The sequence below is a fragment of the Saccopteryx bilineata genome, chromosome 4, assembly GCF_036850765.1.
Source record: "Saccopteryx bilineata isolate mSacBil1 chromosome 4, mSacBil1_pri_phased_curated, whole genome shotgun sequence".
NCBI classification, from domain to species: Eukaryota; Metazoa; Chordata; class Mammalia; order Chiroptera; family Emballonuridae; genus Saccopteryx; species Saccopteryx bilineata.
In genome coordinates, this window is record NC_089493.1 from 135,839,561 (window position 1) to 135,864,209 (window position 24,649).

The 24,649-nt window shown below is 46.7% G+C and overlaps 1 protein-coding gene across 3 annotated transcripts in view; it reads left to right on the forward strand.

Moving 5' to 3' along the window:
• Window positions 1–14,275: 14,275 nt before the first annotated feature.
• The window catches only part of ACSL6 (acyl-CoA synthetase long chain family member 6), a 59,109-nt gene continuing 48,735 nt past the window's right edge, over window positions 14,276–24,649 (forward strand). For 2 of the 3 annotated variants that reach the window (XM_066278427.1, XM_066278429.1), the window contains exon 1: window positions 14,277–14,546. In XM_066278427.1, the coding sequence (XP_066134524.1) occupies window positions 14,498–14,546 (49 nt within the window). In that variant the 5' untranslated portion in view covers window positions 14,277–14,497. Of the gene's footprint in view, window positions 14,547–24,649 lie in introns of all 3 variants that reach the window. The other variant, XM_066278428.1, reaches the window with a different exon arrangement.

Sequence of the window (24,649 nt, forward strand, 5' to 3'; positions counted from 1 at the left end):
CCATATGTGCCTTGACCAGGCAAGCCCAGGATTTTGAACCAGTGACCTCAGCGTTCCAGGTCGACACTGTATCCACTGGCTTTTTCCTGGCTGAAAGAATCTAGGAAAGTAGAGGGGAGTTTCTTCTTCCCTGTAACCAGTGGAGTGGAGTGCATAGTGAGGGCAGCATTTCCGGAGAAGCTGCTGCTGAGATATTTCTTATTATCTCCGATAACAATAAATAATTCTTATATCTTAGAATTGCTGGAAGTAGACTATAAGCTCACCGTGCAATTGCACCTGGATGAGGCTCAACAAATGTTTATGTGTCAGTGCGCTGGCTCTTCTCCATGTCAGCCTGGCTCCCTGGACACAGCTTCTGTTTTATCTCAGCAGAATTCCAAAACTTTAACATTTAATCCATCTGTTAAAGTTTCATATAAAATTGTTGTACTTATATTTATATCTGATATTGGCCTATATTTTTTTAGTTGTTCAAAAATTTGATGTTGCCTTGGTTGGATAGCTTAGTTAGAGCATTGTTCTGAAGCACAGAGGTTGCTTCCTGGTCAAGGCACATACAGGGACAGATCAATGTTCCTGTTTCTCTCTCCCTCTTTCTCTCTCTCTAAAATCAATGAAATAAACATTTTGTAAAAAATGTGATGTCATGTCAAGTTTTGGAATTCTCTCTATATTTACCTCATAAATAAACTGAATTGGATGACAGGTAATGTTTTTATATACTAGTTTTAAATAATTGATATATTTAAAGGCATTATTTATGTTTTTAATTTTTTTTTAAATTCTCCCTAGGGGTAATGGATTGGTACATTAGGCTAGGAGTCAGAATGCCTGAGTTTTGGTTTGGTCTTCCTCTTAATTTGCTGTGAGACCTTGAGAAAGCCTCTGCCCCTCTCTGGGCCTCTGTGGGTTAGAGAGGACAGAACAGCTGGCCCAGGTGTCTCTACCCCCACCCAGCTGGCCTTTCTGCATAAGGACAGATTTCTAGCCAATGGTCATCCCCAACTTTGGGGTGTTTTGGGGTTGTGCTTGGCTTCTTTCCTGGCCCCGATGGTGCTCTCCCAAAGCACTGCTTTGTTTTCCATGCCTTAAGCCAGTGGTTCTCAAAGTGTGCGCCAGGGTGCACTGGTGTGCCCTAGAAGATTTGTAGTTGCGCCCTATGGTATTCAGAGAAATATGTGCCTGTTGGGGACCAAAAAACCAACAGGGTTTTTGGAGTTTAGATTTTTGAGGGACAGAGGTGGGAAATTGGCTATAACAGGGGTTGGGAACCTATGGCTCCGAGCCAGATGTGGCTCTTTTGATGGTTGCATCTGGATCTCAGACAAATCTTTAATAAAAAAAAATGTTAAAAATATAAAACATTCTCATGTATTATAATCCATTCATTTCCTATCACTCATGTTCATGGTTGCGGGTGGCTGGAGCCAATCACAGCTGTCCTCTGGGACAACACCAAATTTTTATTGGATAATGTGTAACGTACATGGGTTGTTGTATGGCTCTCACAGAATTACATTTTAAAATATGTGGCATTCATGGCTCTCTCAGCCAAAAAGTTCCTGATCCCCGGAATATAAACTGACAGTCTGCCTAACCCTCCACCTCACTTGCCTGAATAGGTTGCAAAAGGCTGTTAAGCTGTGGTGCTGGATTGTTTACACTACCCCCCATGTTTTCCAGAGAGACTGCAGGCAAGTTTCTTTTATCTTTTGTTTGTTGTAAAGTTAAGATGATATGTATGGGGGGGGCTTTCTGCACTCAACACAATTAAGAGTAAAAAAGAGAGGAATTCTTCAATGTATTGACAAGGAAATGAGAGTTTGCCTTTCAAATATATGCCCAAACATTGAAGAAATCGCTAGGACACATCAGGCTCATGTTTCTCATAAACACAAGAATGAAAAAACTTAACACATTCGCCCTGAGACCTGCCAAATCTACTAAATCTTTCTAAGTATATATCTATATATATATATATATAAAAAGATAACTTTTTGTCGGTTTTTAATTTTTTTAACCCTCTTTTTTACAAATTCTAAAAAGCATAACTCAAAAAATGTAACATGAAAATGTTATTTAATGTCAGAATAAATTTAATTTTGTTGTATTTATTTTGTTTAATTACCATAAAAGCACGCTTGGACTTTATATTTTTTACTTTAATATTTTTTTCTTTTTTTTCTTTAATATTTGACTTAATTATTATAACATATTTCTCAGAAATTTGTATATAGTGTGCCTACAATTATTTGTAGGATTTTTAAAATTTTTTAAATTAAATTTAAGGCAGTGACATTGATAAATCAGAGTACATATGTTGAGAGAAAACATCTTCAGATTATTTTGACATTTGATTATGCTGTATACCCCTCACCCAAAGTCAAATTGTCTTCCATCACCTTTTATCTGGTTTTCTTTGTGCCCCTCCCCTCCCCCCAACCCCTCTTTCCTTCCTCGCCCCATCCCCCCTCACCCCCCACCCCCCATTACCATCACATTCTTGTCCATGTCTCTGAGTCTCATTTTTATGTCCCATCTATGTATGGATTCATATAGTTCTTAGTTTTTTCTGATTTACTTATTTCACTCCGTATAATGTTATCAAAGTCCATCCATATTATTGTAAATGATCCAATGTCATCATTTCTTATGGCTGAGTAGTATTCCATAGTATATATGTACCAAGCTTTTTAATCCACTCGTCCTCTGAGGGACACTTGGGCTGTTTCCAGATCTTCGCTATTGTGAACAATGCTTCCACAAACATGGGGGGTGGATTTCTCCTTTTGGAGCAGGTCTATGGTGTTCTTGGGGTATATTCCTAACAGTGGGATAGCTGGGTCAAAAGGCAGTTCAAGTTTTAATTTTTTGAGGAATCTCCATACTGTTTTCCACAGAGGCTGTACCAGTCTGCATTCCCACCAGCAGTGCAAGAGGGTTCCCTTTTCTCCACATCCTCCCAGCACTTATTCTGTGTTGTTTTGTTGATGAGCGCCATTCTAACTGGTGTGAGGTGATATCTCATTGTGGTTTTAATTTACATTTCTCTAATGATTAATGATGTTGAGCGTGTTTTCATATGCTTATTGGCCATCTGTATGTCCTCTTTGGAGAAATGTCTATTCATTTCTTTTGCCCATTTTTGGATTGGATTTTTTGTCTTCCTGGTGTTGAGATTTACAAGTTCTTTATAAATTTTGGTTATTAACCCCTTATCAGACATGTTGTCAAATATGTTCTCCCATTGTGTAGTTTGTCTTTTTATTCTGTTCTTATTGTCTTTAGCTGTGCAAAATCTTTTTTGTTTGATATAGTTCCATTTGTTTATCCTATCTTTTATTTCACTTCCCCGTGGAGATAAATCAGCAAATATATTGCTCCGAGCGATATCAGAACCACAACAGAAAAGCTCAAAAATTCTCAAACACAGGGAAACTAAATAGCAGGTTGTTAAATAATAAATGGATTAAGAATGAGATCAAAGAAGAAATAAAAAAATTCCTAGAAACAAATGACAATGAGCATACAATAACTCAAAATTTATGGGACACAGCAAAAGCAGTACTGAGAGGGAAGTTCATAGCACTACAGGCACACTTTAAGAAACTAGAAAAAGCTCAAATAAACAACTTAACCCTGCATCTAAAAGAACTAGAAAAAGACCAGCAAGTAAAGCCCAGAGCTAGTAGAAGGAAGGAAATAATAAAGATCAGAGCAGAAACAAATGACATAGAGGCTAAAGAAACAATACAGAGGATCAATGAAACTAGGATCTGGTTCTTTGAAAAGGTAAACAAGATCGATGAACCTTTAACTAAACTCACCAAGAAAAAAAGAGAGAGGACTCAAATAAATAAAATTAGAAATGAGAGTGGAGAAATAACAACTGACACAACAGAAATACAAAATATTGTAAGAAAATACTATGAAGAACTGTATGCCAAAAAACTAGACAACCTAGATGAAATGGACAAATTCCTTGAAATATACAATCTTCCAAAAATCAATCTGGAAGAATCAGAAAACCTAAACAGACCGATTACACCAAATGGGATCGAAACAGTTATCAAAAAACTCCCAACAAAGAAAAGTCCAATGAACAGATACTTCTCCCAGGAAGAAATACAAATGGCCAACAGATATATGAAAAGATGCTCATCTTCTTTAGTTATTAGAGATATGCAAATCAAAACTGCAATGAGATACCACCTCACACCTGTTCGATTAGCTATTATTAACAAGACAGGTAATAGCAAATGTTGGAGAGGCTGTGGAGAAAAAGGAACCCTCATACACTGTTGGTGGGAATGTAAAGTAGTACAACCATTATGGAAGAAAGTATGGTGGTTCCTCAAAAAACTGAAAATAGAATTACCTTATAACCCAGCAATCCCTCTACTGGGTATATACCCCAAAAACTCAGAAACATTGATACGTAAAGACACATGCAGCCCCATGTTCATTGCAGCATTGTTCACAGTGGCCACGACATGGAAACAACCAAAAAGCCCGTCAATAGATGACTGGATAAAGAAGATGTGGCACATATACACTATGGAATACTACTCAGCCATAAGAAATGATGACATCGGATCATTTACAGCAAAATGGTGGGATCTTGATAACATTATACGAAGTTGAAATAAGTAAATCAGAAAAAACCAGGAACTGCATTATTCCATACGTAGGTGGGACTTAAAAGTGAAACTATGAGTATTGATAAGAGTGTGGTGGTTACGGGGGGAGGGGGGAGAGGGAGAGGTAAAAGGGGAGGGGGAGGGGCACAAAGAAAACTAGATAGAAGGTGAAAGAGGACAATCTGACTTTGGGTGATGGGTATGCAACATAAGTGAACGACAAGATAACCTGGAGTTTTTATCTTTGAATATATGTATCCTGATTTATTGATGTCGCCCCATTAAAAATAAAATTATTAAAAAAAAGAAAGAAAGAAAAGTCAGGGGTCTGATGGCTTCACAAGTGAATTCTACCAAATATTCAAAGAAGAACTAACTCCTATCCTTCTCAAGCTATTTCAAAAAATTCAAGAGGAAGGAAGACTTCCAAGCTCCTTTTATGAGGCCAGCATAATTCTGATTCCAAAACCAGGCAAAGACAACACAAAGAAAGAAAATTATAGGCCAATATCTCTGATGAATATAGATGCTAAAATCCTCAACAAAATATTAGCAAACCAGATCCAACAATATATAAAAAAAATTATACACCATGATCAAGTAGGATTTATTCTGGGGAGGCAAGGCTGGTACAATATTTGCAAATCTATCAATGTTATTCATCACATAAATGAAAGGAAGAAGAAAAACCACATGATAATTTCAATAGATGCAGAAAAAGCATTTGATAAAATCCAGCACCCCTTTATGATCTTTATGATCAAAACTCTCAGCAAAGTGGGAATAAAGGGAACATACCTCAACATGATAAAAGCCATCTATGACAAACCCACAGCCAACATCATACTCAATGGGCAAAAAATAAAGCAATCCCCTTAAGATCAGGAACAAGGCAGGGGTGCCCCCTTTCACCACTCTTATTCAACATAGCCATGGAAGTCCTAGCCTCAGCAATCAGACAAGAAAAAGAAATAAAAGGCATTCAAGTTGGAAAAGAAGAAGTAAAACTATCATTATTTGCAGATGATATGATATCGTATATAGAAAACTCTGAAGTCTCAGTCAAAAAACTACTGGACCTGATAAATGAATTCAGCAAAGTGGCAGGATATAAAATTAATACTCAGAAATCAGAGGCATTTTTATACGCCAACAATGAACAGTCAGAAAGAGAAATTAAGGAAACAATCCCCTTCACTATTACAACCAAAAACATAAAGTACCTAGGAGTAAATTTAACCAAGAAGACTAAAGACTTGTACTCAGAAAATTATAAAACATTGATAAAAGAAATCAAGGAAGATACAAACAAGTGGAAGCATATACCATGCTCATGGTTAGGAATAATAAACATCATTAAAATGTCTATATTACCCAAAGCAATCTATAAATTCAATGCAATACCAATTAAAATAACAATGACATACTTCAAAGATATAAACCACATATTCCAAAAATTTATATGGAACCAAAAAAGAACACGAATAGCCTCAGCAATCTTAAAAAAGAAGAATAAAGCGGGAGGTATCACACTTCTGGATATCAAGTTATACTACAAGGCCATTGTACTCAAAACAGCATGGTACTGGCATAAGAACAGGCATATAGATCAATGGAACAGAACAGGTACCCAGAAATAAACCTACAGCTCTATGGACAACTGATATTTGACCAAGGAGGTAAGGAAATACAATGGAGTAAAGACAGCCTCTTTAATAAATGGTGTTGGGAAAATTGGACAGCTACCTGCAAAAAAATGAAACTAGACCACCAACTTACATCACTCACAAAAATAAACTCAAAATGGATAAAAGACTTAAATGTAAGCCATGAAATCATAAGCATCTTAGAAGAAATATTTGTAGGATTTTAAATGCACCCTGAATTCAAAAAGTTTGAGAACCACTGCTTTAGGCATTGACATTTCGGTTCCCTGTCACAAGCTCTGAGAATGGGAAGCATCCTGCCCACCTCTAGGAGATGCACCATCCTCTTCTGGAAATGTTCTCCTTTGAGTTCCTTGGCACCCGGACCCTCCTCAAGAGTTTCTTCTTCTGGCATGATCTGTGGTGGCACAGTAGATAAAGCATCAACCTGGAATGCTGAGGTCACTGGTTCAAATCCCTGCTCTCGTCCAGTCAAGGCACATATGGGAGTTGTTGCTTCTTGCTCCTCCTCCTCCTCTCTCTCTCTCTCTCTCTCCTCTCTAAAAGGATTTTCTCCTTCCACCACTTCTAAAAGGGTCTGCCTCTGCCCTGGTCCCCTCCTTCTCTAACACCTCCCTGGGATGGCATGAGCCACTCTGAAGGTCCTCAAGGTCGCCTCCAGCCTTGACATCTCTCCTCAGCCCCAGTTCAATGTGGACCTCTAATGGCCACCAGAGAGGGGGAAGATGCCAAGAGACCAAAAAGGAGAAGAGTCTGGTAACACTGATCTCTACTCATACTCTGCAGTTCATCCTGGGTGGGAGGGAACACCACTATGATTTCTCTGATTTATCACCCCATGAGCTGCTTGTCTCTGTTCAGCCCCTAAGCCCTTTCTGATCCAAGAGAGGGCTTTGGAAATGGCTTCTTATTATAATAAACTTTTGCTTGTTAAATGTTTATTCATTGTAGAAAATTTGGAGAATACAAATAAATTCAAAGGAAAAAACTTATTCCCACCACTTGGTGATAACCACTATTTTTCCATGAATATGTAAATACTTTCAAATATAATTGGAATCATCTTGAATGTGTGTGTGTGTGTGTGTGTGTGTGTGTGTGTGTTTTACAGAGAAAGAGAGAGAGTCAGAGAGAAGGACACATAGGAACAGACAGACAGAAAGGGAGAGAGATGAGAAGCATCAATTCTTCGTTGTGACACCTTAGTTGTTCATTGATTGCTTTCTCATACGTGCCTTGACTGTGAGGCTACAGCAGACTGAGTAACCCCTTGTTCAAGCCAGCGACCTTGGGTCCACGCTGGTGAGCTTTGCTCAAACCAGATGAACCCACACTCAAGCTGGCGACCTCAAGGTCTTGAACCTGGTCCTCCGCATCCCAGTTTGATGCTCTATCTACTGTGCCACCACCTGGTCATGCCTGAATGTACTCATAACCTGCGTTTTTCAATTGGCCACATGCCATGAACATTTCTCTGTGTCACTGTGTGATCTTTGCATCATCATTTTTATGGGCAGCAGAGCATCCACTTTTCCACAGATGTACAAAGTGAACTCAGCTTTGTGATTGGACATTCGCGTAGTTTCCAGATTGGCACTATTATAAATAATACTGCATTGACAATTCTTGTGAACAAATAATTCCTTGTTTTTTTTTTCTCCTTTGTGTTCCTATACAAACCTGCCAGTGGTAGTCAAAGGTTAAGAATTTGTTGAGGTGTGTCGCACCTTGCCAAGCTGCCCTTCAGAAAGGGTTTGCAGGTTATTAGGATCACTTTCTCCTGATATCTACCCTGCTTTTATTGTTATCATTTTGCCTGGCCCAGGGCTGAGCTGCTTAGGTGGTCACCAAGAAAACAGATATAGATTCCATGTGATGAGAATAGTGATGGGGACTGGGGCTTCCAGGTGAGTGATGTGGGCTTATGAAATGCTAATCTTCCCTCCTACACGGATCAGCACCCTTGTGACATATCTGGGGTGGGGGATCCCACCTCAAGTCTTTGGTAGAAGGAGACATAAAAATGGGTGTGACATTCAGATAGCTAGGCAGAGAAGGGCAACATTTTTTCTTTTTTGAATTACCTGTTCATGTTCTTTGCTTGTCTTCTTGATTTGAGTTATGCATCAAAGCTTTTTTCTGGGACTCCACCTCCCTCCCCCCAGCTGTCAGCCTGCTTTATGCATGAGTCTGTCTCAATTGCAGGGGGAGTGAGAGGGGGAGGGTATATGTGGGATAAATGAGGATGGACGAAGACTTGACATGGGGGGCAGTGAACACACATATACTGTGCAAAGATGTGTTATAGAATTGGGCACCTGAAACCTGTACAATTATGTTAACTAGTATCACCCTAAAAATTCAATTTATAAAAAAAGCTTTTTTTTCCCCCTGTGGCCTATAATATTTTTTTTTTGCAAGTTATCTATCTTTTAGATTTTTTTTTCTTTTTTGTATTTTTCTGAAGCTGGAAACGGGGAGGCAGTCAGACAGACTCCCGCATGCGCCCGACCGGGATCCACCCGGCATGCCCACCAGGGGGCATCGCTCTGTTGCGACCAGAGCCAGTCTAGTGTCTAAGGCAGAGGCCATGGAGCCATCCCCAGCGCCCAGGCCATCTTTGCTCCAATGGAGCCTTGGCTGCGGGAGGGAAAGAGAGAGAGAGGAAGGAGAGGGGGAGGAGTGGAGAAGCAGATGAGCACTTCTCCTGTGTGCCCTGGCCGGGAATCAAACCCGGGACTTCCTCACGCCAGGCCAACGCTCTACCACTGAGCCAACCAGCCAGGGCTATCTTTTAGATTTTTTAATGGTGGTTTTTAACAGCAGACATTTAAATGGTCAGATCTTCAAATCTACCTGTCTTTTCCTTTGTGGTTTCCGCCTTCTTTCTTGTGCTTAAAAAGATTTTCCCTACCCCAATATAACATAAAATTTATCTATATTTTCTTCAAATTATTTTTTGCTTTATTTGCAAAACCTTAAAAATGTGATTTATTTCCCATCACATGCTGACCCTGTGTGTGCTACATGTATACACAGGTGTCTCCTCAAGGACCAGTGCTGGTGGCTTGATCCCAACCCTGTGGATTCCAGACAAATTCCCAAGGCTTCATCTTTGACCTTTTATAGTTCTGGAGAAATCTCAGAAGCCCACTAGTTGTTTTATTGGTCTTTTTAGAAGAAAGGAATCTGGTTGCTGTGTCTCTCTGGTTGGCTCATCAGAGAGAAAAATTTTTTTTGAAGAAAGAGAAAGAGAAAGGGACAGGAAGGGGAGAGAGATGGGAAGCATCAACTCAGAGCATCAACAACTTTGTTGTTCATTGGTTGCTTCTCTTAATGTCTTGACTGGGAGGGCTCAAGCGGAGCCAATGACTCTTTGCTCAAGCCAGCAACCTTGGGCTCAAGCCAGTGACCTTCAGCTTCATGCCAGCAACCTTTGGGCATAAACCATGACCTTGGGATCATGTCGATGATCCCATATTCAAGCTGGTGACTCCAAGGTGGCAAGCCTGTGCTCAAGCTAGATGAGCTCATGCTGAAGCCAGTGATCTTGGGGCCTCAAACATGGGACCTCAGTGTCCCAGATTGACACTCTATCCATTGCACCACCACTGGTCAGGCTCACCAGAGAATTTTCAATTAAAAGAAATCTTCTCACATAAGTGAGTTAACTCATGTCTGACAGCTGGGCAATGGCATTTTTATAGATCAAGTGCACTCCACGTGGGCAGGGACTTTTTATTTGTTTTTTCATTCACTGCTACCTACACAATGCTACATCTCCAGGACCTACACAATGCCTCAAACACAGGGGGACTCAACATTTGCTTGATAATTGAATGAATACATGAATGACTAGCATGTATCCATATTGTTCATTTAAAGAGATAATAACATGGGGGAAATACTCATGTGGTCAGGCTTTAAAAAGCAGCCTATGATACTGAATAAATTGTATTCATCATTCATTCATTTAACAAATATTTAGTGAATTGTGCTATGCTCTGGGGTGGGAGTGGGGGAAGACAAAGTTGATGTAAAGATTAAATGAATTAACATATAGCATTAGTCTTCTGGGCTTCCATAGTACAGACTGGGTGGCTTAAGCAACCGAAATTTATTTTCTCAGAGTTCTGGATGCTGGAAGTCCAAGATGAAAATGTTGGCAGAGCTGGTTTCTGGTGAGGCCTCTCTCCTTGGCTTGCAGATGACTGCCTTCTTGCTACAGCCTCACATGTTTTTTTCTTTGTGTACATGCATCCTGATCTTGTATCTCTGTCACTTCTTATGATGCATTAGTCCTATTGGATTAGGACTCCACTGTGAGGAGCTCATTTAACCTTAATTACCTCCTTTAAGATTCTACCTCCAAATACAATCTCATTGGAAGTTAGGTCTTCAACATATGAATGGGGTAGGGGAGATACCATTCAGTCTATATCACATATGTAAAATGCTTAGAAATAATGCCTGGCACAACTAATATAAATGTTTGATATTATTATTAGAAAACACACAAAATTGCATTGGTCATTATTCTTGGAGAACTAGCAGGCTGGACACAGTAGACACAGGGTCTCACAGACCAGAGGGTATGACCAGAACTGCTGACGAAAAAGAGGCAACAGAGTTATGGCTAGTTAGTCCTAATGCCAAGAGGCTCTAGTTCAGCCCTAACTTAGAACAGTGAACAGAAAGGGACAGAGGCTTTCCCAGGGCTGCACAGCATAACAGAATCAGAGCCAGGACTGGGAGTGGTTTCCTTGTCCCCACTTCAATGCCTGGCAAGATTTAGGACTAAACTCAAATATTTCCTCCTCCAGAAAGTCTTCTTGGGTTAGGCTAGGATAAAATGTGTGTCACCACGTTCATCAACCTGGACTGCTGTTACTGCTGCTTTCTGTCTCCACACACACCCAGTGCCCAGTGGAGGCAGGACACATTAGTGAGCAATAGCTGAATGACTGTATGGGGGGAATAGGGGAAGAAACTTATTTTTATCCTCTGTGTTCTTCCAGCGGGTCTAATCATTATAGCAATATAAGGCAGAATAACAAGAGAAAATGACCAAATTTAGTTCCATACATATGCATGGAACCTTACATACCTGAGAGGTTCAGAGACAGGGAATTAAAATAAGATATATGTGACATTCTGAGCTAAGAAGGAAGTAAGTGCCTTTGGGCTTCAGAGGGAAAGAAAGTCATCTTCAGGACAATAAGAAAAGCAGATGTTCAGTTATTAGAAGTTTTCCCTGCCGTAGAGATAGGCAAGAAGAGATATTTCTGGTGATAACTCTTATTATGGGCAAGGTCCTTAATTTTAATTCTTTTTTAAACTTTTTTTTAAGAGAGAGAGAGAGAAAGAGAGGTTGAGAGAGAAGCATCAATTCATTGTTTCACTTAGTTAACACTGATTGCTTCTCATACGTACCCTGCCTAGGGATCAGACCAGAGCAAGGGTGATCCCGTGCTCAAGCCAGGGACTTCAGGTTTCAAATTGGAGACCTCAGCATTCAGGCTCAATGCTTAATCCACTGTGCTATCACCAGTCAGGCTAATTTAAATTCTTTAAGGGAGAAGTAAAAGTTTCTCATGAGCCTGCAGGGTTTCAAATGCCTTCAGCTAAAAATAGTTTGCATGCCAAAGTGGCACATCTTGAAGAAGTCTGTTCTGAACCCCTTCAAGTGAATTAGTGAGTAAATGAATTAATGAATGAATGGGAGTCTGGAGGCCAGAACTGCTATGGGACCTGAGGCAGATGCTCTCTTCTCTAGACTTCAGTTGACTGCTCTGCGGAATGGGATAATGGTCTCTGCATTCTCTGAACCAGACCCTGTGAAGGCTGAAAACATGATCAGGATCAGCCTGCCTGCCTGCCCCCTCAGAGGTGCTAATCTGGGAGGAGATAGGTGTGAACAGAGATGCCACTACTGTAGCTGATCTTATTGACTAAGGAAGAAGTTCAAGGACCCTCCAGCCTAGCCTCCATGTCTCTGAGCCCTGGGTTCCCCCTGCTGGGTTCTATAGCTGCCACACCCACACAGTCTGGAGGTTTCAGAGTTACAACTGCCCAGGCCCACAGATGGTCCACAGATGGAGACCCACAGAGGGGAAGGAAACTTCAGGAGCCCAGGACAGGAAGGAACAAATCCCTTACACAGTGATGGGAACAGGCCTAGAAAGAGATACCTGGCCAACACCCCACAACCGGATCCAAGGCTCTTCTGTCCCCATCCCTCAGGTGAGACCAAGCCATGCTCAGAGGAAAACAGAGCATGTTAACCTGTAATCTGTCACGGTTCCAGCGCAGATTTTTGAATTAAAATATTCACAATAGAAGAGACATCTAAAGGAAGAGTAACTGGATGCACCATTCTGCAGGAGGCCAGACTAAATGTGGCCCATGACATCACTCTAGAGAGGAAGTTGCCAGGAGCCACACAAGGGCTGGGAGCAGCTCTGCAGTTCAGTGCTGCAGAGGAAGACTGGGCCTGGCATTTGCTCTTGGCTCCTGGGCCCCTTGCTCTGTGATGAAATGCTTTGCTAGCCCCTGGCCTATGGAGAAACTGTCTGCCCACCTCTCTATGTCAATCTAGTACGGTAAGATGCCTTCTTTCTGCCCAGCTTTCTGGTTCCCCGTGGGTTTCCTCCTGAGCACCAGCAGGTCTCCAGTTCATCTGTTGCCAGTGGTTGTGGAAGGGGGATTCTGACAGTCATGTGACACCCTCTTAGAGGAGCCCTGCCAAGCATGGAGCATGAGAGATTCCATCCAAGTCCCGACCAGGTTGTGCCCAAGGTCCTGCAGGAGCAGCTTTCCCAGGCGTCCAGATCCTGCCGCGGGGAAGGTGGAGGGTCCTATTGTAAGCACAAGAGTGTCAGAGATACACATTTGCCCACTTGCAAGGTGTACACAGACAACCGTGGGCACACACATGCCATATACTGGCACTGCAGGCACAGGCCCCTATACAAGCCTGCGCCCCAGCTGTTGTGCTGTGAGCACACATGCACACAGGGTAGGTGGTCTCTGTTGGGTCTGAAGAGATCTCTGGCTCTTCCACCCTTTGCTGCCTGACCTCTAGTCTCTGGTCATTCTCTTCTTCCTGAGTTAGCCAGTGCCTGCGCTGCAAAGACTGCCTATACATACACAGGTTGGGCGGCCTGAGCACTGTCCTTGGTGCTGGAGGCCTAGTGGAACGTGCATGTTCGAGAACAGGATAGAGTGGGGAGGAGGTGACTTTGAAATTCAGGTATAGATCGGGGCCCACCAGAATATCTATACTTCTTTCCCAAGAAAAGGCCTACTTCTTTCAATCACAGACACTGAAACAGGTGTCCCACCCCTCAGCCAGCAGGTGTCCATCTGTGTGGCTATTCACTGTGTCCTCTGAGATACCTGTGATCCCATACGGCTTCCTGTGACCTCAATGGCAGCCTGTGACTACATGGAACCCCCTCTGACCTTGGCCTCAGATTCAATCTTCATACAGGGCAGATACAAGGACTGGCTTCCCCAGACAGTCTGGGTACTGTCTGATCTAGCTGCCCCTTTGCTAGAGGCTAGAAAGAACCTCACCCCCCTCTTCTCACTGACTTGCAGACTTGACACCCAGAGTATCCCGGTGTCCGCAAATTCGGGTCCTTGGGTTTGCGTCAGCGGGCGCCAGCCTACAGACATGTGTGCCTGCTAGGACAGGTGACTGCGATCCCTCTGCCACCTGAGCCTGCCCAGCCATAAAAAAAACAGAGTCGCGCATTTGTGGAGTGGGCGCAGCGTCACGCTTCCCCACTGGTCGCCCGTGCGCCCCTCTCCTGCCGGTTTCCCCAGAACGCCGGGTCCTGACGTTGGGGGCGGGGGCGGAGACTGCTGCTCCGCGCTTTGGCCCGGCCCCTCCCCCGCACGGGGCCTTGGCGGTTCAGCGGTGCGTCTGAGCTCCCGGCAGTGCAGGGTGGAGGTGGGGAGTGCCAGACTGGGGCGGGCTGCGGGCAGGCCGGGGGCCGCTGGAGCGCGCGTCCTCCCCCTCCCGCTGAGACTCTGCAGCGGCGCGGGGAGGGGCCGCTGGGGAGCGGGGAGCGGGGGCTAAAAATACCTGGCGGCTGCGGCGCGGCGACTGCTGGGCTGCCGGGCTGCGCGCCTGTGGGCCCGGGAGGCTGTGCCGGGCCGGGCCGGGACCTGCTGACGGACATGCTGACCTTCTTCCTTGTCTCGGGGGGCTCTCTCTGGCTGTTCGCGGGTAAGTCCCCATCCTGTCCTTGTCCCTGACCCCCAGCCCCGGCACGCTGTGGGGGGTCTTGGTGCCAAAGGGAAGTGAGCCCCTAGCCCCAGCTGCCTAGCCGTTCCTTCAGGCCCTCCTCTGCCAGGCCGCCCAGGTCACCACCAAATTCTGCGGGGCTCCCGGCGGGTTTGGAAGGCAGCTGGGTCTGCAGAAATGAGGGGCCATGCCCTCTGCGACCCCATAACAACCTCCCTCTTGTTCTTGCGACCCCCTCCCTTATGGCCATCCACAGATCAGACTAGGCCCTGAGCCCACTTGTCCCCCAAGGCCAAGTCCAGGAACAGACTTAGTGTATCCTTGTCCATCTCCAGCGTCTGGAAACCAAGGGTGTTGGTCCCAGAGATCCTGCAGCAGGTCAGCAACATAACCAGTACTGGTCTAGGGCTTCCTGATCCCAGGAAGGGGTTCTCCTCAGACCTCTCCATGAGTACAAGATCTGTAAAGTGGGGTTTACTTGGCTCCTCAGCCTTGCCCAGGATTTATGTCCTCATCTCCCCTCACAGGAGTCAGCCCCTTACCCCTGCAATCTCTCAGGAGTCTGTGAGGATCTCTTCTGCATCCCTGCTCAACACTTCCTCCCTTCCCTCCACACACACCTGGGGTCTCACCACAGGCCCATTCACCCACCAGTTCTGCCTGCACCAGCCCTCCCCTTTGTGAGCCTCATATTATACCACTAAAGGGTCTCCCCCCAACATCATCACCCCATGTGCAGATTCAGCCTGATAATATATGTGAAATGCTTGAATCTTAAACCAGACCTACCCCAGATAAAATGCTCTGTGAATGTTAATGTTTATTTCATATCCAAACATATCAGAGGAGTTAATAAGGTTCTTTTTGAGCCAAAGAGAGCGGTGGGGTGGGGGGTGGGTGTCAACTCTTTTAGAATCCTTACCTGCAATTTTGCATGTTAATTTGATATTTATAACAAATCCTAAGAGATTGGAGGTGCTTTCCCCTTTAATTGACTTGTCCAGTGTCACACGGATAATATCTGGTGGACTGGGGTTTTAACTGGTTAGTCATTGCTCAGTGCTTGGTGGTAGTAGGTTTGAACCTAGAAGCCTACTCGGTGGGCCAGGTAATCATTCCTCCCACCCATTTCCCATTGCCCTAAGTTAGGCCACAGGGACACCTCCCCCGGGCAAGGGGCAGGTAAGGCCTCTCTAATCCCCTTTTCTCCCTAAGCTCCTTCTGTCTGCCACTGTCTGTGCAGGGCCACTCTGGACCTGATGTGCTTGTCCAACAGGCAAGGTCAGGGCTAGAGCTGGGGTCAGGCATAAGGAGCATGAGTTATCAAAAATGATGATGATAGTAACAGCCTCCTTTTATTGCCTGGGTGATGGTCTTAGAGTCTTTCCCAGAGCTGAGACCCCTTTTCCATACCTTTAGGAGGCTCCACCCAGCCATGGACCCAAGGGCAGCTCTCTGGGGCCTTGGTTGTCTGTGGCTGCTGGACAGTATATGAAGGCTACAGGGCCACATATGGCAGGAGTCATCAATGGCTTGTGAAAAAAAAAAACCCTCATAGTGTGGATTCCTTGTCTGAAAGTGGGGTTCAGCAGGCACTGACTCAGACTGGCCTTCAGTCCTGCTTTGTTGTGGAGTGTTTCCCAAACTGGTCACATGCCTTCCCGAATAGGGGAACTGCCTTGCTGAGGAACTGTACAGGATCCTGGAATGGTCAAACAGGATGACTCTTGGTGCAGTTGGCCGCTGCCTGCACAGGGGCAAAAGTCTCACTGCAAACAAGAATCTCCTCCAAGATGCCACACTAGGTCCCAGAGACTGAGGCTGATATGTGGCACTCATTGTGTAGAACACCCCAGACACACATTGGGGCATTCCCAGATCATGGCCCACTATGCTTGAGACGTTGCCTGGACCCTAGCCTTTCTCTGAGGGCAAAGAGGACTGCTAAGCTAAAACTGAGAACACATTCTACCTTGCAGTTGCCACAACCCGTTAGCTCAGCCAGAAACAGAAGACCACCAAGGTGATGCCACCCTTTAGAAGAATTATGTGTTTTTTGTCACCCAATTATGTGCTTTTGGGCCCTAGGATGACAAGCACTGCCTTCAAGGGGCCACAGGGAGAGAATGACAGATGAAGGGTAGGGTGAGCCACCTGGAGGAGGAACTGACTATCTGGGAGAGGCAGCCATGTGCTCTGAGCCCTTGAAGAGCAAGGGTAGCATCTGCCCTGGGAAGGCCAACCCACATTCCACCTGTGTGTTGAGTAGTAAACAAGCAAACAGATTAAATAGACCAAGCATTAGTCGGATGCTGTGCCCCGTCTCAGTGCCATCAGTGCTCAGAGGACCTTGGTGGCAATGGACCGACACTCCGCCCGCCTATGTGGCACCATTGTGCAAAGTAAGTGAATTTCTAGGAGGGTGCCCCTTCCTCTAGGCTGATGCAGCCCCAAACCCTTGTACAGGGCCCAATCCAGGGCCTAGTCTGCTCAACCGTTTACCTGGCCTGCAGTAACAACTGAGTGGACTTTTGCAGCATAAAGGAGTATTTGTCAAGGGCAGGGAGTCCACACTCCAGGTAGAGAAAGTAAGGCCAAAGAAGGTATGAAGAAAGAACCATAGTAGGAGTGGGCCTTCAGGGTTTTGTGACTGGGGAACCTAGTGGGTGGAGAATGGAGTCTGGCTAGGAAGGGATCCTGGAGGAGAAAGAAGCTTTCATTTAGGGCAGTGGTCCCCAACCCCCGGGCCGTGGACCAGTACCGGTCCGTGGGCCATTTGGTACCGGCCTGCAGAGAAAGAATGAATAACTTATATTATTTCCGTTTTATTTATATTTAAGTCTGAACGATGTTTTATTTTTTAAAAATGACCAGATTCCCTCTGTTACATCCGTCAGTGAAAACAGTTATTAAATCACTCTTGACGCTTGTCTTGTAAGTTCGACTATTATATTTAAAAATACCAGTTTTTACACCGGTCGCATAATTTTATTTTGTGCATTTATCTGTCCCACCCTAAAGGTCGGTCCGTGAAAATATTTTCTGACATTAAACCGGTCCGTGGCCCAAAAAAGGTTGGGGACCACTGATTTAGAGCACAGAGAAGCTCTTGATTTTACTGCAGTGGTCAGGCTGAGCCAGCAGGGGGAGCATGCAGCCCGGGAGAGCAGTTGGAGGCTGTTGTGAAGTGTACAAGAATAGATGTGGCCTAAGGGTGGCCCAAGGGTGGCCCATTTGAGGCTGAGCTCCAGGAAGGGAAGGTAGTAGGCCTGAGCTGTGACCTTGGCCCTGGTGTCTCAGACCAGTGTGGCAGCCATCTGGCTGAAGGTGTCCAGGGCAGGCACAGACTTGCACAGCCTGGCTCAGCTCAGCCCTATGAGATCTTCCCCCAACCCTGGGCTCCCATAGGGGTGGAGGACTGGTGTGCAGTCTGGGGCTGTGCCAGGGGCCCCAAGAAGGCAGTTAGGACCTTGGCAGATGGTGGAATGCCAGGCAGAGAAGCTGAGGACATACCTCACAAGAGAAAGCCTGGATTTGCTCACAGTGCCACCATGAGGGAGAATCCTGATCTCTGCACCTTCTCACATTCCTCGGCCTTTGGGAGGATATGGGGTGGTTCCAGTGAGAGAGCACAGCAGCAGAACCAGGCCATTCAGCTTTCCAGCTAGTTTTCTGTTCCTTATGGTTATAAGGGCTCTTAGGTTAACCTTCAGAAAGCTGAATTTAGCTCAGCTACAGTTGAGATCCAGGGCTGTCCCATACACGCAGCAAGCAGAGTAGGTAGGCATGAAGCTCTGGCTTATTTGCAAAAAGAGGCAAAAGTTATAGGTGTCTGTATCATAGAAACTACACTGTGTAACTCTCCAGGGCCTGGCACACGGTAAGCACACAGATATTCACAGAATAGGGGATATTCTTTATGGGGGGAAGTGTTGTTGCAGACATGATGATTTGACTGCTGTTTTCCTGAGCACCTACTATGGGTCAAGCACTGGGTTCTACAATTCCTCAAGCTTTCCTCTAACCTTCCCCACAACACTGAAGTGCTATTATCCCCACTTAATAGATGAGGCACTGAGACACAGGAAGGTTCAATGGTGAAGCAACTCCTAAGAGCTGTGAGCCAGACCCAATTTTCAGACTTCCAGTCCAGGAAGGGTTCTCCAGGTATGATCAGGCAGGGTCTGAGCCTCTCCAGCAGGCTTGTCATGGGCATAGGCAAGACAGCGGTCCTTGGCTGTCAGGTCAGGGGCGGGCTTAAAAGAGGACAGGTGTGAGGTGCCAAGAGCAGGGGCTGGGACACAGGAAAGGACTCATGAAGTGTTGGTTGAAGTTATGACAGTGTGAGCTAGGCCTTGTTGAGAGAGGCTGTAGGGTTCTGACATGCAGAAAGGGAGGAAAGGGAGAAAAGGCCTTCCAGTCAGACAGACCCGTGTGAGGAAAGGTTGGCCATGGGACTAACTGAGGTCTAGGGGAGGAACATACTCTGCTTGGCCAGCGAAGTCACCAGGGCTGAGCTCTGCAGGCCCTAGAATGCCAGGCCAGGCAACATGAACTTTATTCTGTGTAGTGGTTGTGTACAGCTCAAAATGGGCATGTGGATGGCTAAGGTGACACTGCCCCTGCACCCCTCAAGTCACATGCATCCCCTGGCGGCATATGTTCCACTGAACTTTGGCCTCCTCCACTAGCCCTTTGACCTTCTTGAGGGCAGGGTCAAAGTGTCCCCTCTCTGTGCCCCTCCAGGGCCAGGCACACAGTGTGGATCAGGGTTACTGCATACATGAATGGTATAAACAGTTCTCTGAGCACAGTTTATTTTAATAATGATGTGTTTTATAAGCCATTTTCTCACGAGCCAATTAATGAGCAACAGACCTTGAGTGTGCTCCTACTAAGTGTCAGTCTCTCTGCCCAGATGGATGCCAATGCCAGTATGCTAGAAGCAGTAGGGGAAAGTAGGTGTGAACTCTGTGCAGGCAGGACCAGGTCAGCCTTCACTGGACAGCCCTTAGTGCTGAGAAACCAGAACAGGAGGAAGAGCTGCAGAATGATGAATGAATGAATGAATGAATGAATGAATGAATGAATGAATGAATGATGGAACGTACAGCTGCAGGGTAACTGGTTTTGTAGAACATAGTCTTCTCTGAGGACTTAGAGCTCCAAGTTTTCAGTCTCCCAGTAGTCTGGGAGCTCCAGCCAAGCAGAGCTGAAAGGAGGCCCCAGTCAGGATCCACAGCCCACTGGATGGTTTTATGTAACAGCTGTATTTCCTGCCTCGGCCTGGCCAGACTCCCCACTAACCACCCACTGGACCCCAGGAGGGGAGCGCTATGGGCAAGATGCTACTTTGGGCCATGGGGGTTTTCCTTCAGCATGCCCAGGGATGGTCCCCCACCATTACCCAGTAGCCCTCAGAGCCCATGGGTGGTGTGGTCATTTTCAGACATAGTTTCTTTGTGTGACTCGGGGTCTGTGACAGGCAGAAGTGGGAAGATGGAGAGTCGGCTGAGCTGAGCTGAGCTAGCTATTCTGAGGCCCAACCTGTAATCTCAAAGCCTGAAGGATTTCAAATACCAAGAAGTCCCACCTGTACCTACTCACCTGCTCTTCCTGAAGACACCTTTCCTTTTGCAACAGCAATTCCAGGCATTTTGCTGGGGGTGTCTATGAAGAGTTGGGGGTGGCTAGCTTCTGCTTTGCCATCTGCCCATTCAGATGTGCATTGAGAGATAGCTGTCTCCTGGGGCTTTAGAGTGGGAAGCCAGGCCAGGATGGAGCCAGTGAGGGAACAATCAGCGTCTTAGTTTCAGACCCTGGGATAAGCAAATCTGGGTTGGCACCTGTTGGGCCAGGAACAGACCTAGTGATTGATGGCTATTGTAGGAATGGGAGAGGGGATGGGCAGCTCTGGGACAGATCCCACTAACCAGTCCTGCCAGGACCCTGCCTAACTCCCAGCACACTGCAGCCTGGTCCACCAGCACAGGAGGCGGATCCCGAGGGACTGAGCAGAATTCTGCCCTGCCACAAAGTCCTGTTTTGCCTCCAGGACTGTTGGGGCTAAAGACTGCCCTGTGGGGCTCCTCCCAACCACCAAACCCTGTCCTGGCCGTGGCAACAAACCATTCTGGACAATGACTGCAGATCCTGCCAAGTAGGCAGAAGAGCCAATGGGAAGGACAGAAAAGTCAACCAGAGATAGGACAGCAAGACCAGCTAGAGGCCACATAGCAAGGACAGTCAGAGATGGGGAAGAGAAAGTAGGTAGTAAGAGCTGGGACAGAGAGAGCAGCAAGATGGGATGCAGGCCAGCCAGGGAGATTGGACAGGGAGATTGAGTAGGGAGCTTGGCCAGAGGCTGGATGGCAAGGCCTTAGAGGCCAATGAGAGGAAGGCAGTTATCAGTACGGAGAAAGGGCACTCAGTTGGAATCCATCCAGGCCTACAGTGACTCCTTGACTTTGGAAGGGACAGTGCTTCTGTCTCCCTAGAGCTTGGCCTGCATAAAGCCACCTAGACTCCAGGACCCTGCCGGCTGGAGAACTTAGGTATTAATGGTGACAGTACCTTCCAGTAGATCGGTTGGATGTGATTCTCAGTGGGGGACACCTTCAACTCATCCATTCTCATCTCCCCACCCTGCCTTCAGGCTCTTTTTCCAAGCCTGGCTCTGCCTGAGGTGGTGGATGGAAAGGAAGGGAGGTGGGCCTTCCCCTGGCCAGCGGGCTGGCAGGAGAATTGGGTATATGTGTCTCTGATATCCTTACCACCGGTCAGACAGCAGGGAAAAGCTGTGAAGCCCCCTTTCCTTCTGAAGTGTCCTGTCTTCCCCTCCTCTCCAGGGCAGCTTCATGAACTCTGTGCACACTGTGTGGCCCCAACTAACAGTAGGGGAGGCACCTGGACGGTCATTAGAGACAAGTGCTTTCTTTCGGCTCAGAGGCTGACGAGGCCCGTTTCCTGTGGATTGCAGGAGGTCTGCAGATTGTCCACTGAACCTCCTGTTGGTTCAGGATCCCTTAAGTGATTTTGTCCTAGACTGCCTCTCAGGCTAAATGACCTGGCTGTGTCATTGTCTCTTGTTAATGGGAGTCTGAATAGCATCTGTGCTCCATAGGGTACAAGATTTGTGCTGTGGTTAATGGGCAGCTCCTGGTGGCCCTAGGGTGTCAGCAAAGTAGCCTTTCTGGCCTCTGACAGTCTGAACAAGACTGAAGTCTGACCTCTGTTAATGACGATGTCCAAGCCCTGGAGTGTTCCAGAAGCTAGTGATGGCACACACTGGACTATGGGTTACCACAGACCCCACCCACAGCCCAAGGGCATTGGTGGCAGCAGCTGTTGGTGACAGGCAGAAAACATATATGGCCTTCGTCCCTAAAAGTCCTCTCTGTACATTTTTGTTTACCATCGCATTTTCCCTCCCACATATTTTTTTATGTTTACCATCAACACCATGAGAATTACCAGTTCCCTTGTATCAAAAAAGAAAGGATTGCTACCTCAGATGAATCCAATATTAGTTTTTGGAAAGGACAAAACCGACAGAGCATCAGAATGGGCCGCCCCATTTTTTGGTCTCACCCCCTGACCTGATGCAGTGCTTAGCTCAGAGGCCACAGAGCCTCCAGCTTCCTCTGGAGAGATGGTGGGTTCAGTGAGAATCCAAGTGATGGGTGCTCTGGGTGGGTCAGCGTGAGCAATGTGAACAACGGCTAACAACAGTCCTGAGCCAGCCAGAGCCTCCTTTTGCTCTGAGCTGAAAGAGATTTTTGTTTTCTGGTGAGAACAGCCTCAGCCTAGCCAGGCTGGAGCCAGTGGCTGGAATACAAACCCTTTCATGTGACAGGTCCAGAGTGGAGAGACAGCTGAGCCAGCCAGCAGCAGGCCCTCCCCTGCCTGTCCTTGGGAGGCGGTCATTTGCATATTTCCCATTCACTGTGGCCTTGAAAAGGAGCCTGGGGTTCTCAGTGCTCCCTGCCCTACTCAGGGCTAAGCTGCTTAAGCCTGGCATTAACCCTCTGGACACCATGGATTCCTACTGGCCAACAACGGCCCGGCAGCCAGAGGGCAGTGAGAGAAAACAGCAGCTGCCCTGTGGCCCTGGTCTCCAGAGGGATAACTCAGGAGGTGGTACAGTCCCGTAGACCAACACAGCCTTCCACTGAACTGAGTGAAATCCAGAGTTGTTTTTCCTTGTGGCATTCACATGAGACACTTTGTCAAAGTATGGTGAAGCCAGAGAATTAAGCTGATCAAATTTGTCAGAAAATTTACCTTTAACTAGAACTCTCTTTTCTCTGCTTGTTGTCTGTTCTGTGAAGAAGTAACAACACCTGGAATGGTGGGCAAAGGGCTCCCGTTGGCTTCTGGCGGCAACAGCCACCCCCTTGGCAGGGATCTAGGTGCACAGCTTGCAGGGCACTTTTACACCCTGAAACACCAGAGCACTAGGTCAGGTGAGCTGGTGGGCGCCGTTAGTTCGTGGCTGTGACTTCAAAGGAATGACGCATACAGACAGTACCAACCACAAGCTTTTTCCTTCTGCAGCTAAAGGGTATCCTCCCAGCCTCAGCTTCCTGCGCTGTTCTCAGAGCTGCCTGGCCCCTGCCTCCTTCCCAGGAGCTCAGCATCTTACAGGCTCTTCCTGTGACTTAACAACACACTTCCGTCACTCTGTCCCTTTCTCAGAACCTTCCTTTCTGCCTTATTCCTAATTCTCCCATTGTTCTGCCTCCCTGACTGAGGATGGGTCTCAGGTTCTGTCTTTTGTGCATTTCTCCCTGAGCAGGGTGTACCCAGATGCTCCTGAGTAGAAAAGCGAGCAAGCAAATCCCTCTTGCTCCCCCAGGCTTAAGGCCATAAACATGTCTGAGCAGGACCTTCCCTTTAGCTGGAGGAGGTCACGTCCCTCCGGTACCCTATAGGCCACCTGCAATTGAGTTCTGACATCATCGCCCTGCTAGGAGCAGCTCATGTTCCCTTTGCTGAGCTTGAACCTGCAGGGTTTGCAGTGTGTCCTCAGCCTGGGCCAGTGGTGGAAACGGATCACTCACAGTTCCTGCAGGCCAGGACACTGGTGGCCCTGGTGCAGACTGGTCTGTAGGGAAGAGGGTCATGTTGCAGCCCCAGGGTTTGGCTGTCTGCATAGCCAGGCCTGGCCAGGGGGTTTCCCTCTGCTTGCGTGGTGCTGTGGCCCTCTGGCCCTCACTGGTCTCCCGGGGCTGTGCCTGCTGTCCCAGGGCTTGGTGTGGAAGGAAGGACAATGAGGCCAAAGCACATCTACATCATTAGTCCTGGTCATTGTACCCTGGAAATATTTCCAAAGGGAACGCTGCCACTGTCTTAGCCTCTGCTGCTCTGAGAATTTTGTTGGGCCTGATTTGTAATAAGAACAATGCTTATCTCAGAGCCTGTGAAAGACACTGTGTTTCTCTTTGCTCCTCTGTTCTCAAGGCTATTTATATTTTTCAGTTTCTGAAAGTGTTGTCTGAGCCTAGCTTCTTGGTGCTACCGTCATGTGGACCCATGGTCCCTGACCAGGTCTCAGGGTGAGTGAGATTCTTGAGAGGTGCTGGCATGAGGATGTGGGGGGTGGGAGGCAGAGGACAGTGGAGGCTGCTTCCCACACCAAGTGAATTGCTATGAGGAGGCATGTTTCCAGTGAGTTCAAGCTAGTTGGGACAGGTGGCCCTGCACAGTGGTCAGGCACAGCCAACCTCAGTTGGGCCTTTCCACATTCAAGAGGCTTACTTGAACCTTCAGAGCTATAGTCAGGCTCCTCAGGGAGGCTTGGATGGGTGAGCCTCCCTGTAACCCAGCAACCCTGAGTCATGGGTCCATCTCTCCTGGGGGATGTGCAGTTGGGCTCCGGGAGGCTCTCAGCCCCAGCACTGCCCCAACATTTGTGATCCTGTGGCTGTAATAAAAACCCAAGAGGAAGACGGAGGGGAAGCCCCCCTCTCATGGAAGAGATCTTGTGAGTCCCGTTGTAGATGGGGTGGATGCCAGGCCAGGTGTGGGGTGCTGTGTTTTCTTCTTTGCAGGTCAGGGCTACACAGGTGTGATGATGAAATTTG